This window comes from Hyla sarda, chromosome 1, assembly GCF_029499605.1.
Source record: "Hyla sarda isolate aHylSar1 chromosome 1, aHylSar1.hap1, whole genome shotgun sequence".
Classification (NCBI taxonomy): domain Eukaryota; kingdom Metazoa; phylum Chordata; class Amphibia; order Anura; family Hylidae; genus Hyla; species Hyla sarda.
Window position 1 is genome coordinate 40057838 of NC_079189.1, and position 19132 is coordinate 40076969.

A 19132-nucleotide genomic window follows, 5' to 3' on the forward strand; every position below is an offset into this window, starting at 1 on the left:
CCGGAGCACCTGATAGCTGAACTAATTTATGCAGGATAAGTCATCAACTGCCGAGCCGAGAAGTTCGTGACGAATCAAATTTACTGTAAGTTCGCTCATCTCTACTAGTGAAGAAAAGGTCTCAGGACTAGTGAAGGTATCCAACCTGCAGACCTCAAGATTTTGCAAAACTACAATTCCCAGCATGCCCGGACAGCCAACGGCTGTCCGGGCATGCTGGAAGTTGTAGTTTTGCAACATCTGGAGGTCTGCAGGTTGAAGACCACTGGTCTGGAGGTTTAACAACCAACAACTGAAGTGATGGTATACAGTGAAATGGATGTGGCAGTGAAATAGTTACTTATTGATGAAGTAGTCAAGCAGCAAAGCAAAAACACCATCTATACGAACACAACTTTATTATTTTCTTCTCAAGTACTGAAGTAATAAAAAAAAAAAAATAAAAAAAAAATTACAAGTGTTCTGAAAGACCCATTGCTAGTGGGCCGCTGCCCTTATCCCTCCCCCTCCCCTTTCTCCAATATGGTCAAAAAGAGAAAACCCCAAGAATTGTTAAATTAAAAAAAGTCAAACAAGCAACGAAATCTATAACCAGAAAGGATTTAATTACACAATTCCAGGCACGTCAGTGCTAGTTCTAAATCAATGTAAAATGATAAGAGCCTGCTTATTTACATTACACTTAGAACGCGCATTCTAGTAATGCTTCATGGCTACAATAGCTTTTGCTTAAAAACGAAAAAAAAATTAAAAAAAATTCTATGTTACCATCCTACAAGCCCAAAAAATTATGGAAAAAAAAAAAAAGCATATTTAAATCAGATTTACACAATGTTTTCAGAGGGTCTCCAAAAACAAGAGGTATATTTTGTACAGTCTAAAAAAAGTTTTGGTTTTTCATCAAATGGTATATAGAGTATGGCACCTCTAAAAAGAGGAGTTAGTAGTAGTTAGGACAATGCAGCTCTGGAGAGTCGTGGTGAACATAGTCCTCGATCCCAGGGGTTGTAAACATCTCCTATAAAAGTTCATGTTGTGTACGAGGTAACGTTCATTGAGCTAGTGATGGGGGTAGAAGGGGCAGAGAAAGCTGCCAGTGGAAGTCTATTCAATGAATCCATGCGTCAGTGTTAAACCTTCCCTATACTCGCTTCATTAGCTTTCAGTACTGCAACTGCATCCTTCACTGCATGGTAGATCACATTCTTCACCTGCAAGAGAACACACAAGATACATTAATATGAATGAAAGTACCGTATATACTCGAGTATAAGCCGATCTGAATATAAGCCGAGGCCCCTAATTTCACCCCAAAAACCCAGGAAAAGTTATTGACTCGACTATAAGCCTAGGGTGGGAAATACATCATCCCCCCCCCCCCCGTCATCGTCCAGACCCCCGTCATTAACACCCTCATCATCATTACCCTGTCATCATCCCCCCCCTTCATCATTACCCTGTCATCATCCCCCCTTCATCATCCCCCCCCCCCCCCCCTCATCATCACAACCCATCATCACCGCCTGTCAATGTCTGAACAGTGGTCTTCAATCTGCAGACCTCAAGATGTTCGATGGCTGTCCGGGCATGCTGGGAGTTGTAGTTTTGAAACATCTGGAGGTCCGCAGGTTGAAGACCACTGCGGCCTTAGTCATCATCCAGACGACCCCCCCCCCCCCCCCCCTTTAGTTTTGTACTCCACTCCGCTCGGCAGGAAGGAAGGGTGAGCTGGTCCGGGCCATCTGTGCTGCAGGGACAGTCCAGTGGGGAGGGATACACATTCCGGGTTGTCCATCTTCACCGGGGAGGCCTCTTCTCCGCACTTTGGCTCCGGAATAGTGACGTTGACGACGAAGCACAGGGACATTGCGCATGAATGTCCCTGTGCGTCGTCGTCAAGGCCACGTCACTATTCTGGGGCCGAAGCGCGGAGAAGAGGCCTCCCCGGTGGAGATTGACAACCCGGAATGTGTATCCCTCCCCACCGGACGGTCCCTGAAGCACAGATGGCCCGGACCAGCTCACCCTTCCTGCCAAGTGGAGGCGAGTACAAAACTAGAGGGGGGTCGTCTGGATTATGACGAAGGCCGCAGTGGTCTTCAACCTGCGGACCTCCAGATGTTTCAAAATTACAACTCCCAGCATGCTGGGAGTTGTAGTTTTGAAACATCTGGAGGTCCGCGGGTTGAAGACCACTGAGGGCGGAGAGTTCACTCGAGTATAAGCCGAGGGGGGTGTTTTCAGCACGAAAAATCGTTCTGAAAAGCTCGGCTTATACTCGAGTATATACGGTATTTACGGAATAAAAACAAAAAACACCAATATAGTTATGGTCTAAGACCCCTTTCACACTGACTATGTGCCCCGTCTGAAAACATCCGTCAGGCACTTTTTTGTGCCTTAATGGACATTCTTTTTGACGGAAACAACAGGGAACAACGGTTCTGACAGATTCCATTTATTATGGGGTCCATCAGGTGTTGTTTTTCGACGGGAGTAGCCGTAGGAAAAATTGTTGCATAATGCGTTTTTCCTCCCGCTATTCTCCCCAGCTTCCGACGGATGTCACATTACCGTGTCCGAACAGCAGTGTGAAAGAAGCCCAAGATGGGCAGTAAATTTCGGCAGAATTTCTGAGCTGCAGCAAAGTCCCATTGATTTCAATGGGATTCTTCTGTACTGTGCACACGGCGTAAGGCTGGGCCTCGAGCTGTGTTTTAGCCTTGCACTGGATGAATGTTAGCAGACCCAACGTATCAGAAGTATAGAAGTATCATATAGTAGGATATAAACAACTTGACAAAAGAAGCAACTGGGCACTGCAGGCAAGGAAGGTAAGTGGATATAGCCAACAGGTGTCTATATGGCGGTGGGATGAAACGTGAAGCAGGGTACAGCGTGGTGCTCACATATAGCAATTGCAGTAATCTTTAAATGTGCACAAGAGAAGAAAAATTGGAGCACACCCCGGTTTGACTTTCTTGAAGTTGTTTATTTCAGTAAATTCTGATCCAACATCCCGACAGCCCTAGACCAAACAGAGCTGGAGCGGCAGGAGCTATGGACGACCGCACAGTTTCACGCTGACGGGCGTTTCTTCAGGTCCACGGTGACGGGATGTTGAATCAGAATTTACTGAAATAAACCACTTCAAGAAAGTCAAACAGGGGTGTGCTCCAATTTTTCTTCTCTTCTGCACATATAGTAGGATATGTTGCAGCTACAGAACAAACAATAAACAGTGTGCCCCACGACACGTGCAAAGGTTAACCTACTATACGACAGATAACCAGGGAGGGTTAATATCACCTTCTAATGCACATTTCCCAACTAAAAAAAAATTCTAACTTTCCAAATATAGTAAATCATTGGTGAGGGGGGGGGGGTATAATGATGAATTAAAGTCACAGCCTCTGTGCCTCATCATATATGAAATATAACTACTCTCAATGGCCAAGGCAAAAGCGTCACAACCAATATCCCTCTATATCCCACTTCTGACAGAAAGGGCCTATGAATTTCATATACAATGAGACACAGAGCCTGTGATTTTAATTCTCCATGATACTCGCCTCAATATTGATTTACTGCATTTTAAAAGTGCCAAGTTAAATTTATGTTGCAACACGTGCATTAGAAGGTATTCTCTGCTTCTGTCTATTATCTGTTGTATAGCTACAGAAAGAAAGCTCTGAAGATATAATTGTGCATACATGGGTGTATAGCAGTGGCCTCCACATAGTGGATCTTCAGCTGTTGCAAAACTACAACTCCCAGCATGCCTAAACCGCCATTGGCTGTTTGGGAGTTTTAGTTTTGAAACAAATTGAGATCCACTGGTGTATAGTATATTTATTGTAGCTGTCCATATACAGACAATTACATCAGAGCTTCCCTGGAGAACCTGGGTTAATCTGGCTCTGTAGTTTGCCTTCTCCATAGTGTACAAGTGTCTCATGTGGCTGCCTGCAGTAACACCGCTCTGGAGGGTGCAGGTCCCTGCACCTCCACTATGGGAAGCTTCAATAATAGACCGTGTCATCAGTGACGCTTTCCTGATGTAAATGCTAAATGTAGGCCACAAACCCAGTGTGAGCCCAGACTAGGTCTTGCAGTGTCTGCCAGAGGTGTAAGCTGGATACCACTGTGTGTTATACTTGATCCAGCTCAGTGGAATAGAGTCTGATCCTACCCCATCCAGCAAATCCCCATGTATATCACTTAAATAGGGGTGTATTTTACATATATAAGCCACTTATGGTAAATGTGCCTCACTGCAGACAGTGATTGGCTCCGCTGTCAGGTCCTGCTCCTGCCTGTCTCAAATGCAGAATGACAGAAGACTGAGTGACTGGACAAAGCCAATCATAGCTGCATGGAACCAGGGCTAGGCAAGTATAGTTTTTTTGCTATTTTTCCCAGCTTCAGCACAATAAGCCAAACTCTTATCACGTTTTAAGAAAAAGCTATCAAAAGCTGACTATTTCACAGTGCCCTGGCAAATACACAACCTATGAGTACAGCTGGAGATTTCGGTAGTCATTGTACCAATCATGTACACTTTGTATTTCTAATAGTCTAGACACAGAGGGTAGATACCTGAAGCTTGTCCTCATGGTTTGTATGTGTATGGGAGAGATAGCGGAATTCCTGAGTCAGCCAGAAGCAATGCTTCACGTGTTCCGGAGATACAAAGTCCTCAGCTACTTTTATGCAGCTGTACAAGTTGTGAACCTGAGATCATCAAGGAGAACAGAATTAGGACATCATCAGTTTGACATAAATAGAAGCCACAAGGTGCAGTGTGGTATATTATTAACAATAGGCATAACAGCTAGTAGACTCATACCTGATGAGGGGCTCCAGCCGGAATGAAGACAGCATCTCCCAAGAACTGTACAATGGCCCAGCCCTGAACCCCATGTTCTTGGAGAAGTCTCTTCCTTAATGTACTGTCCAGATACCAACTCTGATCATGGATGGGATCATGATCTGCAGGGTTCTCTTGGCCTTGCTCTTCTGCTACCTAATGGATACAAAAGCACAAAAATAAATAATCCATTCAGCTCAGCACCATATACCTATACAAGATCTGTCAAGCAGCAATTTTAAACTCAAACCTTATTAAAAAAGAAAAAAATCTCAGTTATGAGGTGTGCTAGTGATCTGAAAGGGTTTTTGTAGCTGACCTGAGAAACACCTTTTGATGTTCTGATCTCATCTGTAGGGCTGGAGCAGAATAGACTAGAATTGGTGGCTGGGGGTCATTTTTAGGTTTGGGTTACAGAATACCTTCCTGTCACGTAGAATGTGAAGCCTAAGCACCTGATGATCATGGAAAACCTGTACACATCACATAGAATATCTACAACTGCCATGTTGGAATCCAAAAGGGGTGTACACTTTTTTGGGCTTTATTTTTTACTTAAAGCGAGACTAAAGCCATTAATGTTAGTTCATCTTACTGTACAGCTCTATTCCCTAATAATCACCCAGTTCAGGTCCCAGCGCACTACATTGTGACTAGCAGTTCTACACATGAGTTGTTGTGTGAAGCAGAATTCACTTTCTCTATGTAACTCTAAGAGCATCTAATACTTGCATAGAGAAAGTGACTCACATTATTTGCAATGTCCCAATATTGGTGTGGTACTGCAGCTCCATTCCATTGAAGTGAATGGAGCCAAGTTGTAATAACACACAACCTGCAGATGAGTGTTTTTAAAGAAATTAGCTCCCCCCCCCATTTCTAGATCACCGCTATAACTTAGTCAATGTGCCACAAGACAGGATCAGGGTGTCAGGAGTGCACAGTGCAATCAAATTGCAGTCTTCTGACACATGGACCATGTCAGTATTTAACTCCTTAACAACGCAGGATGTATATTTACGTCCTGCGCCGCCTCCCGCAATATAACCCTGCGTCATATCGGGTCGGCCTCAGCGGCCGGTACCCGCGGCTAATACAGGACATTACTGATCGCGGTGATTCCCTGTATTAACCCTTCAGACGCGGCGATCAAAGTTGACCGCCACGTCTGAAATGAAAGTGAAAGTATCCTGGCAGTGCAGTCAGGCTGTTCGGGACCGCCACAATGAAATCGCGCCATCCTGAACAGCTTAAAGGACACCGGGAGGATCCCTACCTGCTCCTTGCTGTCCGGTTGGCGAATGACTGCGCTGTGAGATCCAGGCAGGAGCAGTCAAGCGCCGATAACACTGATCAATAGCATGTTAATACATGCCAGTGATCAGTGTAAAAGATCAATGTGTGCAGTGTTATAGCCCCCTATGGGAGCTATAACACTGCAAAAAAAAATAAAAAATAAAAAAAAAGTTAATAAACGCGATTTAACCCCTTAATAAAAGTTTGAATCACCCCCCTTTTCCCATAATAAAAGAAACTAAATAAAAATAGACGTGTGTGGGCATAATTTTAACCATATGGACCTACAGAATAAAGATAAGGTGCCCATTTTACAAATAAAATGCACTGCGAAGAAACGGAAGCCCTCAAAAGTTACAAAATTACGTTTTCTCTTCAATTTTGTCGCACAATTTTTTTTCCCCGTTTTGCCATGGATTTTTGGGTAAAATGACTAATGTCACTGCAAAGTAGAATTGGTGGCGCAAAAAATAAGCCATAAAATGGATTTTTAAGTGGAAAATTGAAATGGTTATGATTTTTAAAACGTAAGGAGGAAAAAACGAAAATGAAAAAAAATGAAAAACGCAGAGTCCTTAAGGGGTTAAGTTATGTGGTGAACGCAGGTAGAAGTTAAATACCTTTTTCAAGAATTGTCGGATTTTCTCAGTGTCCTTTGCTGCAAAGATATGCCACAAAGCTCCAGCCTTCTCCCGAAATTCCACCATTCGCTTTATGGTCAATTCATCTGCATCACCATCTTGTAAGGTCCTCAGCACTTCTGTTAAAAAAAAAAAAAAAAAAAAAACACAACATTGGAGCAACATCAAATTAGCAGTCACAAAACCAAGACTCGCGCGAACAGGAACTATACCTTGCTCTTGATCCCCTTCATCTTTCGGAATCCCTACATAGACCATGACATTAGCAGCATCAGATATATCCAGGTGAAGATTTGTTGTACCAAATTTCCGGTCCTCTGGAGTAATTAAACCTAAATAAATAAATAAGCATAGTAAAGAAAAGTTTATCAAAATGACTGACTCTACATGCTCTAAATAAGGAGATTTTTATGCTTACCGTAAAATCTCTCTTGAAGGTACACAGACCATGGGTATATGCTGCTGTCTCTAGGAGGCTTGACACTATGGCAAGAAAAGTCGGCTCCTCCCACCAGGGTATACCCGCCCACAGGCACCTGAGGTAATCAGTTTTAGTCCCAGAGCAATAGGAGAAGACCGACAGGTCAAGAGAAAAACCACAAACTGTCCGAGCAACCAGAAGAAAAAAAAGGTAACTAAACACACCCTCGGACAGATAACTGAAATAGGGTGGGAGCGGTGTCCCCCAATGGATCCTTCGAGAAAGATTTTACGGTAAGCATAAAAATCTTTTTCTCTATCGGCTCCATTGGGGGGACACAGACCATGGCACGTACCAAAGCAGTCCCTTGGGTGGGTAAGGAAATCAGGTGGACAGCTGGACCTCCGCCGCCTGCAACGCCTTACGGCCCAGAGGAGCATCAGCTGATGCCAAGGTATGAATCTGGTAGGACCTTGTGAAAGTGTGCAAAGACTACCACGTGGACGCTTTACAGAACTGCGAGGCCGAAGCTAGGTAGCGGAGTGCCCAGGATGCCCTGAAAAACGGGTGGAATGAGCTTAAACCCTGAAGGGTGGGATCTTCCCCATGCAGCGGTAAGCTTCCGAAATAGCAGACCGGATCCACCGAAAAATGGTGGCCGTAAAAGCAGGTTGTCCTGTACGACGACCTTCCGGAAAAACATAAAAGGGAGTCACACTGCCGAAAGGAAAGAGTGACTGAGAGACAAGTCCGAACAGCCCTCACCACAACCAAGTGGCGGAGCAAACTCTCCCAGGGATGAGAAGGGGCCGGACAAAAGGACGGTAGGACGATGTCCTCATTGAGATGAAAATTCCAAACCATCTCAGGTAAGAAGGACGGACCTGGACGGAAAACAACTTGTCCTGGTATACAACCAGGGAGAGAGAATGGTAGGAGAGAGCTGCCAGCTCTGACCCCTCCTTACAGAGGTAAGAGCAATAAGAAACGCCACCTTCCGGGGAAGGAGGCGAAGAGAAATGTCCCCTAAGACACCTAAGACCAAGTGTAAGTCCCAAGGGAAAGAAGGGGAATGATAGGGAGGGGCAGCTTGTGCCACTTCCTGAACCAGGTTCAGACATGACAATTGAACGCCAGAGGACGTTGAAAAAGAATGGAAAGGCCGAACCTTTGACCCTTAAGGGAGCTGAAAGCCAAACCTTGGGCCAGCCCCGACTGGAAAGGGGTCGGGAAGGAAAACCACGACCGGAGAAAAAAGACCGAGTTTCACACCAACGAAAATAAGACTGCCAAGTATGGTGGTAAATCTTGCAGAGGAAAGCTTGTGTGCCCTCAGCATGGTGCGAACCACTCGGGAAAGAGAAACCTCAAAAAGGTCCTCAGAACCGCTGTCTCAACCGCCACGCCGTCCAAAGTAGTGACTGTAAATAGGGGTGGCACAGAAGACCTGAGATAAGAGATCTAGACGAGAGAGAAGGCGCAGCGTTAAGTCGTCCAGGAGCCTGACCATGACGACGTACCACGCCTGCCAGGGCCAGGCTGGACCACGAGAATGGCGGAAATGCCCTCTGCTGAGAGTTTCCTCACGGCCCTGAAAAGAGAGGAAGGGGAGGAAACATAAGGTAGGCAAAGCCCGACCAAGAGAGGGGAACGCTTTGGTTGTGGCGGGACGGGCAGAGGTCCACGCCTGGAGCGCCCCAGGGGTTGCAGATCCCTGCAAACATCTCCGGATGTGGGGACCACTCGCCTTGGACGACTGAGGACCGGCTGAGAAGACCACATCCCAGAGACGCCTGGAATGAAAATAGCTGAGATGCCCGGAAATTAGGCTAAAACTGATTAAATCAGGTGCCTGTGGGCTGGTATACCTTGCTGGGAGGAGCAGACTTTTCTTGTTGCCATAGTGTCAAGCCTCCTAGAGACAGCAGCATATACCCATGGTCTGTGTCCCCCAATGGAGCAGATGGAGAAAACCAATATTTTGCACCTGTTCTTACCATTCTGATCCATATACTGTTAATCTGATAAATCTGTAGTATCTTACCGTAAGCATTGTACATTTTAGGTCCCAAGTCCGGGCGGACAAAGTATGTAGGAAGACGAGCGGCAAGATTTAGCTTCCCCTCCCTCCGCGTGTACTCAGGCAGTGGAATATTGTTCATTAAATCCTCAAACCTGTAAGAAGGAGCAATAAGTTTAATACATGAATGTCATCTGATCTACAGTAAAACTAACAGGAGGCTCAACTACAACCTACAGGGAAAAAGTTGTGGAAAACATACCGAGATGGCATCATATCTCTGAAATCTTCACCAGGCGGCCAGTCCTTCAGTTTCAGCACCATTGGTTCTCCAGCATCATTTTTAAGTCGTCCTGAAACAGAATGAAAGAAAACCTGAAGAAGGAGCTTATAAATCCACATATAAATTTAGCAATCTGACAAAAACTAGCTCATTTGTCTATAGCCCATGCACATAAATAAAATTTTTTTAAAAATCAGGACAAGTAAACACATTTTGTACATACTGGATAGGTCTTCAAAACCGTCCCAGAAATCGCCAACTGTGGCTCCTGTGATTATGTCATTCGTCCTACAATTCACCAGGTCAGCTTCTTGATCCCCAAATTCATCTCTAAAAGATTCAGGTCTCCACAGATCAATATTCAATTTATTGTGGATTCCAGATACCATGACAGGCTGGAAGGGAAAATTTAAAAGTATAAACCAAATAAGTTCAAACAGCATGTTATTCTGTTCGCAGCCTGCGACATGCAAAGGCATCTATAATCCACTCTAAGAGTTATTGCATTGGTTAGAGAACACAAAGCGAGATTACATGAAGTGCACCTATATAGTCCATTGTTGCATGTACAGATAACTTACCTGTCCTTGTTTCCAACATTCACGGAAGACATTCCAGTTGCTCTTATTGCTAGGATCTTGCAGACAAAGCAACCTATTGTCACAGAGCCAGTAGTGTGGTGTATTGAATCCCATCAAACTGGGCTGAACAGCGAGTCCTTGAGGCTTATTTACAGGATCAGTCACAGGCGGCTTGGTTTGAACCAAAGAGGCAAAGATGTCATCCAGCAGTTTGGGCGTGCTCTTCTCACCACCCTCAGGCTGCAGACAAGAAAAAGTGTTTTCAAATCTATAGTAAAAAAATTGTGTTTACTTATGTGCCTAAATGACATGTTCCTGATTTCAGAAGAAACCTCACAAATCTGAGTGAGGGGAACGTTAAATGGTCAGTTTGTAACAGCTTCTTTCCATCAATTCCTAACAGATTTGTCAAAAATTACTCCTTAGGCTGTGTTCACACAGCCGTCTAGACCCGTCCCGTTCTTCTCCCGTAAAAAAAAAAAAACCGGGAAAAAAAAAAAAAAACGACAATAACGGATCCAAATGGATGACATTAGAGGCTCATCCGTTTTCCATAGACTTCAATGTTAAATTTTCTCTGTTTTTTCTGCAGTCAAAAAAACCTGAAATGAGTACAGACAGGTACAAATGGATGTTTACGGATAGTAAAAAAAAAAATACCATTGAGCAAGAACGGAACTGAAACGGGGATAAAAAACCTGGGACAGCCGGCCATGTGAACGCACTCTTAGCTGGGGGGAAAAAAATAAATAAATAAATGACTATGCACCATAGAGGGACTCAATAACAGCAGTGAGCAATAAGATCACTGTCATTACTCTAACAAAACCATGCACGTTTAAAAAAGATCTTTTGGGAACACAAGGGATAGGAGGTCTGTTCGCAGGGGTCCCGCTGCTGGGAACCCCGCGATCTAGGTGCAGCACCCGGCATTCTTTTCCGGGCGCTGCCTCCGAGACGTAACAAGAAGAGAGGGGGCATGGCTGTAACATCATGTCTCTGTTTGAGGGAGCGCACAGAACAGAATGCCAGGGGCTACCCTGAAATCGCGGAGGTCCCAGCGGCGGAACCCCTGCAATCAGACATTTTATCCCCTATCCTTTGGATAGGGGATAAGATGTATAAAGCCCAAATGCCCTTTTAAAAGGATTATACAGGAAAAGAAAAAAACAGCAAATTTCTTCAAAAGACATTAATCCTGGATAACACAATCCCATAAATTAAAAACACTAATATGACAAGGACATAGGCTCACCTTTGTGCTTGAAGAATTGAGGAGGTTCCTTAGAAACCCCGAGGAGTTACTGCTCATAGGGGAAAGAATGGAGCTACTGAACGGGTGCAAGGCGGACGCTGGCTTTCCAAAACTAGCAAAAGAGGGTAGTGCTTTGTTTTCAGTTTTCAAGGCGGATGTGAAGATATTATCTGTAGGAATAGTAGTGTAGAAACGCATTAGAACAAGATGTAGGTGAAGCATATTACAACTGGAGTACACTACTATACCCATGAGAAGTTACACTAACCCATTCAAGAAAAAAAAAAAAACTTGCCAATTCAAATTAACTTTACTTTCGCTTAAACTCAGCATTATAGGGTTTTGTTTTATGTCAAACAAGTTATAGCACTAAAAAGTGATTGATATTTTTTTAATTATTTTTTTTTTTATAAGCCCATAAATTACTACAATATCTTACATGCCTGTGCAAAAATTACGGGATGACACAGATGTCTTAAGAGCCAGGAAAGGGTTAGTTGTCAGACTTACCTTTGTTCTCCTTGTTCACGTTTGTGTTGGGAAGATTTGTTAGCCAACTTAAAGGCCCAGAGACAGAGGATGAAGGAATTTTGCTACTATCCAATAACGGATCCTGGGTTGGTACCTTGCTTGGCTGAAGGGATACATTTGGGGGTTCAGGACTAGAAGAACTCTGTAAACAGAATTGCAAAGTTATAAGCTATCCCCTTGTAAAAACTGAAAAAGCCATACATGGCAACCAGAAATAAATACTCACCTGTTTGGGCTCTTCCTTTATAACTGGTCTAGGTAAAGGCTTTTGGTGCTTGTTGGAACACAGGCAATTTGACTTTATCCCCCATTTTCCCCTTACAGAGTGGACAACATCTCCGACATCATATAGAGCTGGGAAAAACAAAAACAAAGAGCTTAGTCTTCACCATCTGCAGAGTGTTTTGGAGAAAAAGCAATGTTTAACTTATTTTTACATCAGCATAGCTGTTCAGGGCCATGTTTTTTGCCCAAGTTGCAGAATATTTAGAAGTCACACAAGTTTAACCCCTTAAGGATGGACCCATTTTTTACCTTAATGGCCAGGCTTTTTCTCTTTTTTTTCTCCTTCATGCATCTCTTTAAAATGGTAAAAACTTTAGAACGCTTTTTCTGAGCGGAGCGATTCTGAGAGTTTTTTCGTGACATATTGTACTTTATATAAATGGTGCATTTTGTTGACATGCAGCATGTTTTGTGAAAAACTGGAAAATCTCTGGCGTTTTTTTTAATGGTGTACACTGTGCGGTAAAAGTGATGTTATATTTTTCTCTATCGGCTCCATTGGGGGACACAGACCATGGGTTTATGCTGCTGTCTCTAGGAGGCTTGACACAATGGCAACCAAAAAAAAGTCGTCACCTCCCAGCAGGATATACCAACCTCCTGGCCCTGAGCTTATCAGTTTCAGCTTAGTGTCTGAGGAGGATAGACACTGGTCTGGGATTCTCCTCAGACCAGGTCTTTTATTTTCATTGTTAGGGAATGTGTTCGTTCTTTTATTTCTTTTTCTTTCCGTTTTCAGGTGGGGACTCTGGAACTGCGGTTCACTGTTGCAAGAGGTGGCAGGCATCTTGGATGTACTGTTAACCCCCTCTCGCCAACGGTCAGCGCTTGGGGTTTTACCTCATGGGTCCGGGTCCCCCTACCTCCCTGTTCGCCTCGCTATGAGCTTGGCTTGCTGAAGGTGATAATGCTGATTGAAGACTTCATAGGGAAACCTTCATTGAGGTAAGTTCTTCAGCATGAGGCGAGGTGGCGGATTTTCAACCTCTGGAGACCCCCAGTATTTAGCCCACTATTACATTAAGTCAGGCCAGGAGGGTTTTTTCCCCTCCTTTTGTCTGCTTGGGGGTCCCTTTCTTTATTATAAGGCTGGGGGACAGAGCAGTGGTGTTTGTACATTCATAGCGGCTTGCTACTAAGCCGCGGCGGTTACTTTCGTTTTGTGCTACAGGTGCTTCTTCGGCCTGGCCGCACATAGCGCTCTATCATGTCTCTCTATCGGCAGCAGAGGTACTTCGCCGGCTCCTTTCCCCATTAGTTTGCATATGCGCTGGGGGCCTGGAGCGGGCGCCATTATTACTCAGCTACATTTACTTCAGCGGGCTGGGGCGCATTAGCTCTGCCCACCGGCTCGGCGGTGCTTTGTGCGGGGGCTAGTTATCTATTGGCGCTGTGCTCGCAGAGGGGAGTTTTCAGGGCCATTCAACAGCACCCTTGGTTTAGTACGGTCCCCTCTTGCCATTGGTGCAGTGTTCAGCATCTCTCCTCAGCCTGCCAGAGTTTTAAAAAAATTTTTAAAAAAAACTTCACAGCAGCTGCCTTGGGGGCTCAGACCGGGTTTTTTTTTTTTAACTTGTCCTAGCCCAGACCTGTTCCTCCCTCTAACAGATGACTAGGTCCCTGGTTTCCTTTCAGTTAAACCCACTTGTTCTGCCTGCACCACTGCTCCCCCAGAGCCCCGTTATTTCTACTCAGGATGTAGTCCCAGACCCTGTGGGTTCGGCCATCCTTCCGGTCTGGGTATTCCCTGACTTGGCTCAGGTCTCCCGGTATGGGGTGACTGCCTTGAAGAGGTCCTCCCTACACAGAGGATCCCGTTCTCCCCCGGTTCTGATGCTCTCGCAGAGAGTCATAGGGATGTTTCATCTGTCTCATCCCCTGAGTCTTGGGCAGGCACAGGAGCTCCCCTCACAGGTATCGCCCCGTTGCTCCAGCTTGTAGCTCGCGTCACTCCTCTAGTGGACGCTCCTATGGTCGCTGCTCTGGCTCTCCAGACCCGAGTACCAGGTCAATCTCTCACCTCTTTCAGGGCCGCCTCACGCGTTCACCTTCACCTGGAGAACTTGAGGATGAGGTTTCCAATTCGGCCTCCGATTCAGAAGACCACATGGCTATGTCGGACATGGTGTACTCATTGATTTCGGCCATAAGAGACACCTTCCATCTAGGAGGACCCAGGAACTTCGGATGTGGCTCCAGAAGTTTCCTTTCATCGTGTCTGACCTTTTCCAGGGCTGCCTCACCTCGTTCCCATTCACCTGGAAAACTTGTGGATGAGGTTTCTGATTCGGCCTCCGACTGAGGACCGCACGGAGACGCCTGATGTAGTGTACGTGTAGGACCCAGGAACTTCGGACGTGGCTCCAGAAGTCTCCTTTCTTCGTGCCCGACCGGCACCCAAGACTTTCAGCTCTCGCTGAATTTTACGCCCTGCTGGTATCCGCCTGGAAGCAACCTGACAAGAAGTTTCAGGACACAAAGAAGGTTCAAGCGCGGTATCCCTTCGCCAAGGACCTCATTGCTCGGTGGACCTCCTCTCCAACTGTGGATCCGCCGGTCTTCCGCCTCTCTAAAGGAGACTACCCGGCCGTTGGCTGATGCGGCTGCCTTCAAGGATCCAGCGGACATGAAGGTGGAGACTTTGGCAAACTTTGCCTTTGAGACAGCAGGTTCTTCCTGCTTTTGCTTCTGCCTGGGTGTCAAAAGCCCTTTCAGTATGGTCTCCCAACTCCGCCAGGGTAGTCTTCAAGATCCTTACGAAGGATTTATTTAATCTAGCTCTCCGATGCTCCTCAGCTGGAGATTTTCTGTGTTCTGCTTCCATGCGCAGCCGCTGTGCTGCCTTTGCCACAAGCTACCTGGTAGCCACCATGTGACTTAAAGCATGGAATACCAACACCGCCTTCAGGAAGTGAGGTGACTGGCGGAAAAGAGTTCTCTTTCACCTCTGGATAAGGCTCACAGAACCGCTTTCAGTCGGATGTACTCCGCCTTCCGGTTCTGCGGACCTTTGGTACCAACAAAGGGTCCAGCAAGGCGCCTTCACGGGAAGGGGGCTTCCTCCTTCCGGACCTGTCCCTCCTTATCCGTTCCGGCCGTTTGGCGGCCACATCAGGCAACCGTAGGCCTTCCTCGGCCTGAAGGGTCGCCCCCCCATCCGCCGACCTCTCTCGGGTGGTTGGTCGATACTCTTCCAGGATGCCTGGACCACAAACATTCAGGCTCCCTGGGTCAGGGATGTGGTAGTCAACGGATACAGGATCGAATTTGCTTCCCTTCCATGGGATTGCCTTTTTCTTTCCTGGACCTCTCTAGCTAAGGCAGTTCGGAGCGCGCTCCAGCTCCTTTTTGTCCAGGGAGTAATTGTCCGGTTCCTTCAGGGGAACGTTTTTGAGGTTTATTCCAACCTCTTGTGGTCCCCAAGAAGGCGTTTCTGTTCGCCCAATCTTGGTTCTCGAGTATCTCAGGCAGCATTTTCTGCTTTTCCATCCCTGGCGTCCGTGGTTCAAGGGAAGTTTTCTTCCTTGGTGGACATCAAGGATGCCTGCCTCCATACCTCATTGTTTCCCGGTCTTCAGCGGTACCCCCGCCTTGCAGTTCCGGACGGTAATTTTTCATTGTGGCTCTTCATTTTGGTCTGGCCACCTCTCCGTGGACCCTTACCAAAGTCCTGGCGCCTGTGATAGCCCTTTTACGGATAACAGTTGTTTCCGTAATTCCTTACTGGACGACCTCCTGATCAGAGCTCCAGCCAGGGCCCGGATCCTGGAGAGTCTTCGTCTTCAGACCTTATCTCACTTCGGCTGGATGGTCAATCGGGACAAGTCCAACCGCTCTCCTGGGGATCCAGTTCAACGCGGCCTCTGCCCGCTTTAGCCAAGCAATCTAGAGTCCGATGACTTTGGCACCCTGCTCCAGTTTACATTCGCTTTTGCATAGATGTCCTGGGTCAGTTGGTGGCGGCCGTGGTCGCCGTGCCATTTGCCCAGTTTCATCACTAGAGATGAGCGAACTTACAGTAAATTCAATTCGTCACGAACTTCTCGGCTCGGCAGTTGATGTCTTATCCTGCATAAATTAGTTCAGCTTTCAGGTGCTCCGGAGGGCTGGAAAAGATGGATACAGTCCTAGGAAAGTCTCCTAGGACTGTATCCACCTTTTCCAGCCCAAGGGAGCACCTAAAAGCTGAACTAATTTATGCAGGATAAGTCATCAATTACTGCGCCGAGAAGTTCGTGACGAATCGAATTTACTGTAAGTTCGCTCATCTCTATTCATCACCGACCTCTTCAACTGGTGATTTCCTTCCGGTGGGACAGGTCTCCATTGTCTCTCGACCGCAAGATTGTTCTCTCTCGACAGTCTTGTCGGTCCCTTTTATGGTGGCTTTGTTTCCCCCCTGTTGTTACAGGGGCGCTACTTCCTGCCCCTCCCTGCCAGTCTGTCGGGCTGGGGAGGTATTTTCAGTGACCAGCAGGTCTGGGCCTTGGTCCCCCTAGAGCCCTTTTCCCTCTTCAACATGTTGGGGCCTAGGGCAATTCTTTCCTTGCTTGTTTCTTGGGAAATTCCCTTCTGGGCGGAACTCAGGTTTCCGGCCATCTTTGCCATCTTCATTCTGGCCGTTTCTGAGCTGCGGTCCTCAGTCGTCCAAGGCGAGTGGTTAGTTGTCCACTGCTTGTCCCGCTACTACCAAAGCATTCCTCTTTCGTGACCCAGCCTGGCCCCGGCAGGCGTGGTATGTTGTCGGGTCAGGTTCCTGCACGACTCAAGGCTGCGCCTTCCCCATTTACCGTCTCTGCCTTTGCTGGCATGGCGGTTGAGACAGTGGTTCTGAGGACCCACGGCTTCTCTTCCCAAGTGGTTCGCACCATGCTGAGGGCTCACAGGCCTTCCTCTGCAAGATTTGCCTCCATACCTGGCAGTCTTCTTTTCGTTTGGTGAAACTCAGCCCTTGTTTCTCCGGTCGTAGTTTCCCCTTCGGACCCCTTTCCATTCGAGGTTGGCTTTTCAGCTCCCTTAAGGGTCAAAGGTTCGGCCCTTTTCCATTCTTTTTTGAACGTCCCCTGGCGTTCAATTATCATGTCCGAACCTGGTTCAGGGAGTGGCACACCTTGCTCTCCTTCTCAGTCCCCTTCTTTCCCTTGGTACTCACTCTTGGTCTTAGGTGCTCTGCAAGGCCCCCCACTTTTGTACTTCTCAAGGACATTTCTCCTCGCCTCCTTCCCCGGAAGGTGGCATTCCTTATTGCTCTGACCTCTCTTCGGAGGGTGTCAGAGCTGGCAGCTCTCTCCTGCAGTTCTCCCTTTGTTTTATACCAGGACAAGTTGTTTTCCGTCCGGGTCTGTCCTTTTTACCTGAGATGGTTTTGACTTTTTCATCTCAATGAGGAGACCGTCTTACCATCCTTTTGTCCGGTCCCTTCTCATCCCTGGGAGTGTTTTTTCCACAACCTGGTTGTGGTGAGGGCTGTTCAGACTTCTCTCTCAGTCTCTCCTTTTGGCAGTGTGGCTCCCTGTTTTCGTTTCTCTGGAAGGTCGTCGTACAGGACAACCTGCTTCTGCGGCCACCATTTTTTTCAGTGGATCCGGTCTGCTATTCGGGAGCTTACCGCTGCAAGAGGAAGATCCCAGATCTACTCTGGGCTGTAAGACGTTACAGGTTGCGGTGGTCCAACCGTCCACCTGTCTGATTCCTTACCCACCCAAGGGACGGCTTTGGTACATCCCATGGTCTGTGTCCCCCCAACGGAGCCGAAAGAGAAAAGGAGATTTTTTTATGCTTACCATAAAATCTCTCTCTCGAAGGATCCATCGGGGGACACAGCTCCCACCCTTTTTTCTGGTGTTCCCATTTCAGTTATCTGTCCAAGGGTGTGTTCAGTTGCTTTTCTTCTGATTGCTCGGACAGTTTGTGTTTTTTTCTTGACCTGTCGGTCTTCTCCTATTGCTCTGGGACTAAAACTGATTACCTCAGGGCCTGGAGGCGGGTATATCCTGCTGGGAGGAGCCGACTTTTTTTTGGTTGCCATAGTGTCAAGCCTCCTAGAGACAGCAGCATAAACCCATGGTCTGTGTCCCCCCAACGGATCCTTGAAGAAAGAGATTTTACGTTAAGTATAAAAAAAAATCTCCTTATTCTGTGGCTCAGTATGATTATGGCGATACACATTTTATATAGCTTTCTATGGTTTTTTCCTTTTCTGAGCGAAATTATTTATTGTTCTGCCATTCATTTTCCAACAGCCATAACTTTATTTTCCGTCCAACGCCATTGAGTGAGGGCTTATTTTTTTGCAGGATGAACTCTACTTTTTATTGATATCATTTTTGCAATACGTGCTTCCTTTTGATCATTTTTATTCCACTATTTGTACCAAAATTTGCGAATTTTGTGCTTTGTGTTTTCATTTTTTACGACTTTGCCTGTGCAAGATAATTTACATTGTAGTTTTATAGTACACGTCATTACAAACATGGCAACACCTATTATGTATATAATTTGTGTTATTGATCTTTTTTGGTGATAATACAGAGCTTTTATTGGGAAAGGGGCATTTTTTTGTTTTTTTACACTTGATACTTTTATTGAAAAACTTTAATTTTTTTAAAGGTTATACTATGTTGAAACACATTTGTACTGCAGCACAGTATGACCCGATCAGCTGCACACAATACAGCCTGTGGCTGGATCTCACAGGCTTCCGTAGCAGTCAGACAGGTGGTCATGATCTGACCTCCTGCTGCCATAGCAGCCAACGGCGACCCCCCCCCCCCCGTCAACAAAATAGATTCCGTGATCAAGCTTTATCACGGCATCTATGGGGTTAATCCTGCTGGGACCGGCACAATCGTCGCTACAGGCAGCTGCAGTGGGACTCGCCGCCGATCTCCTGCACTACCTGCAGGACATCTGCATACATCCAATCGCGCGAACGTGTCATGTGCTGGGA

The 19132-nt window shown here is 46.3% G+C and overlaps 1 protein-coding gene across 4 annotated transcripts in view; it reads right to left on the reverse strand.

Moving 5' to 3' along the window:
- Positions 1-455: 455 nt before the first annotated feature.
- KDM3A (lysine demethylase 3A) overlaps positions 456-19132 on the reverse strand; it is a 60293-nt gene continuing 41616 nt past the window's right edge. For all 4 annotated transcript variants that reach the window (XM_056554313.1, XM_056554312.1, XM_056554304.1 and 1 more), the window contains 12 exons: positions 12125-12252; positions 11878-12040; positions 11368-11537; positions 10113-10352; positions 9755-9926; positions 9511-9601; positions 9273-9403; positions 7020-7139; positions 6787-6926; positions 4850-5026; positions 4600-4734; positions 456-1211 (listed from right to left, as the gene is read on the reverse strand). In XM_056554313.1, the coding sequence (XP_056410288.1) occupies positions 1131-1211; positions 4600-4734; positions 4850-5026; positions 6787-6926; positions 7020-7139; positions 9273-9403; positions 9511-9601; positions 9755-9926; positions 10113-10352; positions 11368-11537; positions 11878-12040; positions 12125-12252 (1748 nt within the window). In that variant the 3' untranslated portion in view covers positions 456-1130. The remainder of the gene's footprint in view (positions 1212-4599; positions 4735-4849; positions 5027-6786; positions 6927-7019; positions 7140-9272; positions 9404-9510; positions 9602-9754; positions 9927-10112; positions 10353-11367; positions 11538-11877; positions 12041-12124; positions 12253-19132) is intronic.